General features: G+C 36.6%; 2 protein-coding genes across 2 annotated transcripts in view; one reads left to right on the forward strand and one right to left on the reverse strand.

Moving 5' to 3' along the window:
• The window catches only part of LOC118747855 (probable phospholipid hydroperoxide glutathione peroxidase), a 26,061-nt gene that overhangs the window by 2,375 nt on the left and 15,437 nt on the right, over window positions 1–8,249 (reverse strand). The gene's annotated exons all lie outside the window — the stretch shown is intronic.
• On the forward strand, window positions 4,830–5,401 carry LOC118747856. Its single transcript, XM_036482038.1, has one exon. The coding sequence runs from the start codon at window positions 4,830–4,832 to the stop codon at window positions 5,217–5,219; it is 390 nt and encodes a 129-aa protein (XP_036337931.1). The 3' UTR covers window positions 5,220–5,401.

Consider the following 8,249-nt stretch of genomic DNA (forward strand, 5'->3'; position numbering starts at 1 on the left):
CCCGCTTACTTCGCGGCGCCTAATAAGAGCTTCTCGTTGGCCAATGCAAAAGAGCGTTTAAAAACAAAATTAGTCTGTAAAGTCAAAATTTTTGATTCAAGTTGAAACCACTAAGGTGCAGTATCCTCCTCACACATAGGCCAATAATAGTAACGCTGTGATACCATATGGAATACCTATCCCTTTTGGTGTCATGAGCTTTACCAATGGTCTTATTTCCACCTGTGAGATCTCTGCCAAGCATGCGTAATCTTTTTGTATGATCTTGCAACTACAACATTGGTGCGATGCGTATGCCAATAAAAGTTCTTATAGGGAAACTCAAGAGCACAGAAGTGAGTTTTCTGTTATAGGAGGGCCAAGAATCCTCGCTGTCCTATAGGATGAAAAGTTTTCCGGTACATTGCTAAATGAGTCGTGTGATCTCTTAAGTATCTTTCAAATGGAGCAATTGATATACCTACCGTGATCTTTCCTTGTTAATTCATCACTTTTACAAACTTAACCCCATCCTTCATTTAGACATCTGAAAACTAAATTCGTATAACTTAAACATAGGGCCAAAGCAGACCAACCACGGGGTTTCTATACATTTCGGCTGCAGCGCCATCCATTGGGTTCATTTTCTGCAAAACCATTGCTTACAGCGGCACTAATCGGGTAAATTTTTATCAAAAGAATTTTCCATCATACAGGTACATAGCTCACATTTAAAATTTGAACGAAATCGGTTAATAAATACGATTTTTATAAATAACTCTACTCCAGCACCACCTAGCGAGTTTTCTAGTAGCATGTAATATATGTATGTCAGATAACCTCCGACAATCTGACGGAACTCTATTCAGTGGTTTTTGAGTTTATTCCGAACAACCAAAACGGCTATCATTTTATGCAAATAGGTATGTAGATATAGGGCAGTCTATAACGAAACCCGAAAAATCAAAGCTCCATTCTTTGTGCAAAATTTAAAAAAATTCTTCAAAATTTTCACATAAATTTTACCTTTTACTAAAAACTAAAAGCAAAGTTACAATATTTCAATGGGATTTAGAAATCTAGGAGAAAATTGTTCCCAATCGAGTGATACTTGCGCGTTTACGTAAATGTATATCGATGCAGTCTTTCCAATAATTACCACTTTTCGCCATAAGTACGGTATTGATAAAAACTGTAGCTGTGTAGAATTTCAGGACGTTAGCGTAAGTAGTTCCAGAGATAAGCTATATGGGAAGTTCAGTTTGTATGGAAGGAAGGAGCCACGCCCCCTTTCCCAATGCATTTGCAATATATACATCAGTGCTATGTTTCAGTTCCCAGCGTAATTGGTTTTAGAGATATATTGGTTTTTTACAGCCCGATTCTGTGTACTTGATAAATTTAAAATCTTTATAATTTGTCAATTTTTTATTATTTATCAAGAATTGGTATTCTAGCACAGAAATCAAAAGCCCTTTTCTTGATAAATTATCAAGATTGAAAATGCTATTGACAAAATGAAATTTCATGTGAAATGTATAAATTTTGTATCTTAATAAATTTGTTTCTAACAATTAAATACTCCATGTGCCGGCATTTGAACCTGCGGCACACGGAATTATAGTCGACATCTCTACCTACCCGGATACGGCAGTCAAAAGCTTTTTCGCTTTTAAATTCATATTTTTCATATGTGACAATGAAATCAGTTGCACTCATGTGGAAATCAGTTCCACTAATGTGGAAATCGTAGAGCTTTTGTTTTATAAATATTGACACAGAATGCTAGCGAAGCTTTTGCTTGATACAAATCTTGATGAAATTTCTTTACAAAATATGTATCAAGAAAACATAGAATTAGAATATCCCGAGCTACATACCGAGTAAGTTTTTGGTCAGAATATTTATTTTCAAGATGTTGCCAAATATGAACCAAGTCGGTGCAGCCGTTTAGTAGTTTAGTGAAATACATTGTAAAGAGAACTGTATGAAATTGTAAAACGTGACGTCTCAGATTTCTTAATTTTTTGGCAGCAACAACGAAAAGTTTTAATTTTTTTAGCGAAAAACCTTCCACACAGAAAAAAAAAAAGTTTGTGGTTATATCAAGGCGAAATTTTGAGAACGGTCCGTTGCTAACTCTAAATATAAACTACGACACACTGGAAAAAGTTAATACGTTCAAATACCTAGGAATAATGATCGACGATAAACTAAAACAAAAAAAAAAAAAATGGATTCTATATTTTCAATTAGAGCTCTAGCAATATGTACATCGGTGAAACTGCATTTAACTCCATACATTAGCTTTTGCGTTATGCGCTTACAAACATACAGACAAACATACCAAAATTTTATATTTGGCTTCTGTTGATCTAATAAACCCCCTATTAATTTTTCTTTAACATATTCTCAAATACTCTCGTTTGATTCCCATATGGCAACACTTAGTTTATATTATAAATTTAACTGAATTAAAGTTTTCAAACCCGCTTCAAGAATATTTCATTTATTTTACAAATTTTAATGAATACAATTTTTCAATCAGTTGGCAAATCCCCTAAAAATATTTTAGCATTAAAATTTCCTAGCCTCTTTAGTTTGATGCCAATATTGCAATATTTAATTTATGCTATCAATTAAATTAAATTAAAGTTTTCAAATTGGTGGCAACCTTCCCCAAAAATATTTTCAGCTGTAAGCCTTTGTAAATTTCTTTCTTTTGACAGCCATATTGCAGTATTCACTTTACCGTATCAATTGACCTAAACTGAAATTTTAAACACAGGTGGCAACTCTCTAATTTCTTCTTCTATATTGGAAGCTAGATCTCTAGCGATACATCGGTGAAAAGTCTGCATTCAATTCCATGTTTTCGACTGATGTGCGTACAAATATACAGACAGACAGAGATTCAAAAATTGTTTATTTGGCTTCTGTACATTTGTATTTTGGTTCTGTTTGGTACAGACATCGACCTGTTACAATTTTATTATATGTATAGATATCTAGATGTAGATTTAGATTTCATTTGTTTTATCATTTAATTCAATAAAATTTTTCAAACAGGTGGCAGCCCTCCCTAAAAATATTTTCGGCAATATAATTTCCTAAACCCTTTCAGTTTGATACCCATATTGCAATATTCAATTTATCTTATAAATTAAATTAAATGTAAATTTTCAAACAGGTGGCAACTCTAAAAAAATATTTCTGGCTGTAAGCCTTCTTCATTCTCTTTCTTTTGACGCCCATATTGCAATATTAATTTTTTCTTATCAATTTACTTAAACTCCAACTTTCAAACAGGTGGCAACTCTCTAATTTTTTTCTTCCTAAATTTTAATTTAGACCTCTAGCAATACATCGGTGAAAACTGCATTCAAATCCAAGCATTCGTTTTCGAGTGATGCGCGAACAAACATACAGACAGACAGACAGACAAAAATTCTAAAAATGGTGGATTTGGGTACTGGTGCTCTAAAAAAGACCCTCCACATTAATTTTTCTTTAATATCTATAATGTACAGACATCGACCTGTTACAATTTTATTATATGTATAGATTTCTTTTGAGAAAAATCATTAGGGGCTTCAGTGTTTAAAAATGTATATTTCGCTACTTTAGAGTGAAAAGTTGATTAGTCCAGTTTTTTTTCAAAATTTACGGAAGACAAGCGCTTTTCAACATCTGGCTGAGCAGTTCGCTTTTCACCTGGGACATATGTACCAAGGACAGCGATGTCAGACACCCGACTCGCATTCCAGATGCTCATCTAAGCTAAGCCGATAAGCGAACACACACTGGGCAAAAAGCCGATGAATTCAAGGTGACTAGGTTCTTCTGGCCACAGGTAGAAAGGAGGAAGTCTTAGAGTCAAACAAACCACAACTCTCGGAGCTGATGAGAGTCTTAGCTGGTCAATGTGTAAATTAAAATGAATGCAATAAGGCTCAACATTACTTTAAGAAATTGCTATGGAAGAAAATACCCGTAAGATAGAAATAGTTGTACATCAACTTATAGTCTAGTTAGTCTAGACTTAACTTAACTTACGCAGGAAATCGTCAATGATTATTTAACGCGCCAAATTAGCCAGAAGCGAAAATATTTTGTTTTTGTGTTTTCTTTTTTTAGTTGATGGTCACTTTGCCGCCTATAAAAAAGTTCTGAACAAAAATATATTGCGTTGGCCAATATATTATAGGTTACGTTACGTAAATTAAGCTTTTAGTTTTTGCTATTTTCTTATGTATGTTACAATGTTTTTTGCTTCTCCTGTAAAATAAAAATTTGTAGGTTAGGGCCTTTGTGAATTAAGATAACGATATGGACCGAATAGGTCCATAAATAAGGCTTTTTTTCAGATATCTCGACACCCGCGCCATCTTTCGCATTGCATTGTCAAAGGGTTCTGAGCTAAGATTAAAGTTTCAAGTCTCTTGCTCATCGGGAAGTTGGTTAAAAATTGATTGCAATATTTGATTACACACAGGTGAAACATAATAAAATCTTGTAAAAATAGTTAGAAAAAGTACTTTAAAAATTTAGGCTGTTTTCAACTTGAACAAAAATAAATAATAATTAAAAAATAAATAATGATCAAAAAGTCATTGTTTTCTAGTTATATAGTTGCCAGCGCAACATAAACTGCTGCTGGCGGCAGTTTCTGCATACTTAACTAAAATAAAAATAACAAAATTTTTTTCGTATCACGCCGTTCTTCCAGCAAACCGCTGCCGGCAATACGCCTTGTCATCAGCTGTTATTATAGAATAATATTTAACAACCCGTTACTTTTTGTTAATTCTTAAATAATAAAAAAATCTATTTTATTTTATTCCAGCAACATGCAGTCAATTATACTTTGTGTAATCCTACTTGTGTCTTCATGCAGCGCACAATTTTATTTCCACCAATCAGCGCCCTTGCCATATCAATCACTTCATTATCCGCGATATACCTCACCACCACCCGATTTTAAACCCATCTCAGAGCCAAGCCAGGAGAGCTACGCCCATCCGGCGGTTATAGCCAATGCGGAGCGAGAAGCCCAACTGCCACCGGAACTATCGAAAAGTCGGCGTTTCTACAGCAATCCTCATATAGCAGCTGCTCTCGCCAAAGAGTCACAGCTGACACCCAAGGAAATGCCGGTGCTCAATCGTGAAGCAGAGAAAATTGATCGCAATGAAATTTATAAAATTTTCCATAATGCTGGTTGGGCGAGAAGAAGATAAAGCGAGATGAGATTAATATAGATAGCTTTTCGTGGTTCTAAAAAGAGTCGTGCTTAGAGCAAGTTGATTTTGTTGTTGTTCCCGTCTTGCCAATCAACCTAAAATACATTTAAGTCGTTAAAACTTATTTATTTTTTTTTGTTTAAGATTAAGTTAATATTGTAAATAAAAAGTGTTTATAAGTAGTGTGTTTTTTTCGTGCCATGGAATTCAAGGCTAGGATCCTTCAAGCCTGCTCAGAGCACATTATAGGACTCAATGTCATCATTTTTGCGCATCGCAAATACAATAAATAACTGTTGTGCTAAAAATATAACGGGATCAGAATCAACGAGCTTAAATTGCGAGTAAGCACAACCTTTTCAGAGTCGCTTTGTTAAAACCTCCTTTGAATTTGAATGAGTCGGAGATGTCCATCCCAATTTGCCTTTTTAATATTGACTAAAAGAGTACTGAAGAAGATTGAATGACCAACTGTACGAGTTTTTAACAACATGGACATAGAAATACCACGAATGTGCTGGCTTGCGGTGAAAAGATCCTTCGACTCGGCACCCATTGGTGGACAACGAAAGAAAGGGCGCCCGACAAACCCAATGGAAGGACCAAGTGTAGAAAGACCTGTCTGCAATTGACGCAAAACGCGAAAGAGATGACTATTCGCGAAGGTTTTTGATCTCGGCTCACACTCACAAATGTTTTTAAAGGCAAATAAAAGTAATAAGAAAAAATCAAAGTTAAAGGAACAATGCTAACTGTAATAAATTACTTTAGTTTTGTCAAAAACCGTCCCCAGTTGCATGTTACAAAGTTGATCTTTCACTATACCCTTTTTCTTTACAAGACCCACTTTGAAGACGCAATGGCTTATTGCTAATTTACCATAGGCTATTGCTAATGGGTCGAACTCAATGTCATTGGAACTTCCTCTAGGTTAGCGTCTTTTTTATAAAAACTTTCTATAACTGGGTCGTCTGCTTTCCCTTACCTACTCTACACTAGAGACCTACCGAACTCCAGACTGCTGAAACTTCTTCTTGAAAGGCGATGCGCTGATGCCAAGAGCGAATTCTTTCATTTTGGGATCATCTCTGTAAGTCTAGAATATGCTGTTTGTCAAATTAGCACCTCTACGCCATCCATGGATTTCTCGTCTAGCTCCTGGAAACTTTTCGAAGCTCCGGACTTTGTGGAGTTATATACATATGTAGTGCGAATTTCCTAGCATGCTGGTGATGCTATACTACTAAGACTGTGAGCATAGTTCAATTCTAAATGCATTACCGCCTGAAATTAAAGCGCTGCCTACTGACCCCATATATCCTGCCGACGACCTGGTTCCACCACAAAACCCACACGAAATTCCCAAAGACGCAAAGGCAGTAAGGTACATCCCAGATGAATATCTTCTCAGTTAGCTAAGCGGCTACTCAGGTACTCTCTTCCACCTGTGTTAGATCTCAACTAGTGGTTGACTGTAGTAGACTGCTGGCTTCAATTTGTAATTAATACGAATTTACCCTAATATGGGTCCCGGGACATGGGGAAATTAACGAAAACGAGATAGCAGACAGCTCTACCTCGCTTAGGCTCTGCACTGAATGTGGCCCATGCGGTGGACATGGTTTGCCTTGCTCAGGGAGAGCAAGGACAGAAAGGCCGAAATTTATCCCTCGAAGGCTAAACAGAGGTGCAATCGTATAGCATTGTGTAACTTACAGCAGTCTGCACCGGGCACGGGCATGTTTGGGTACGTGGTGAAAGGATTGGCTTACCTTTCAATAAGTTCTATCGCATCTGCATGGATCCGGGCTGAAAGTAGACAGTCGAACACTTTCTGTGCGTGTTAACAGCCCTCGCAAGGATGATGCTAAGATGCGCCAAATTGCTGTAGGTTGCAGGAGTTGTGGAATCAAAATGGACCAACTAACTATTTAAGACCATACCGAGCCCTAACCGCCAAAATAACGTAAGCGACATTTTTTTTTCAAAATTTTCTTTTTGATGCAGAAATATTCCTAGAGCCTCTACAGCAATTTGGCGGCTATTAGCATCATCCTTGCGAGGGCTGGTAACATGCACAGAAAGTGTTCGACTGTCTACTTTCAGCCCGGTTAGGGCTCGGTACGTCCTAAAGTATGAGTAGCAGCTTTACTTAAACTTAAATACATTTGGCAATACATGGTGGAATAATACAAGGTGTTGGATATTGACAGCGTTCTCGCTCTAATCCGCCATCTTGACTCCCTTAGCAAAATCGATGTTTCCCTCTTGAAAAAACTACATTTTACCGCCTTAAAAAAAGTACTAAACTACCTCATTCCCTATTCTAAAACTGATTTGCAATCACTGACCAATTATTTGACATTTACTTTATTCTTATTCGTTGACAACGGAAAATTAAATAACAAATTTTAAACTTTAATTCGACAAAAAACGTGGGCTTTGTGTATTCTCCAAAGGATTTACAGCGAGATGGGCGCTGTTTTCAGGCACACACTGAGGGAAGCTTGAATTTCTGCTGCGTGAGGCAAAATACGCCTATAATAATTTACAATACCGAGGAAGCGGAATCTGATTTTTTTAACCGGTGACCACCCTGGGAGGTTGCTAAAAATAAAGCGTTTTCAAAACCATTTCCGATGCCCATATTGCAGCAATGCATTTAATCTTCCAACCTAGATACGAACACGTAAGTATGCGTCCTCCTACAATCGGACCACGGCAACATGGAGTCTATCGATGTCAAACGTTAAGTTTCTTGTTTCTTGTTTGTTTGTAACTATTTATATGCAAAATTTTATATGAAAAATAGTACCAAATTTCGTACTACTTCGCAAAGCGGGCTTTTTTTCTTCCCGTTTCTCTCGTGCTTCCATATTACAACCTTTTGTAAGGGAGCCGTCGACATGAGCTGTCACTACGTACAACACCTTGTATAATTCCACCATGTGGCAATATTCGTTTGATCAAGCATTTTATGCATGGTGGAATTATACAAGGTGTTGTACGTAGTGACAGCTCATGTCG

Source organism: Rhagoletis pomonella, unplaced genomic scaffold (assembly GCF_013731165.1).
Source record: "Rhagoletis pomonella isolate Grant_MI unplaced genomic scaffold, Rhpom_1.0 Rhpom_scaffold_00012, whole genome shotgun sequence".
Lineage (NCBI taxonomy): Eukaryota > Metazoa > Arthropoda > Insecta > Diptera > Tephritidae > Rhagoletis > Rhagoletis pomonella.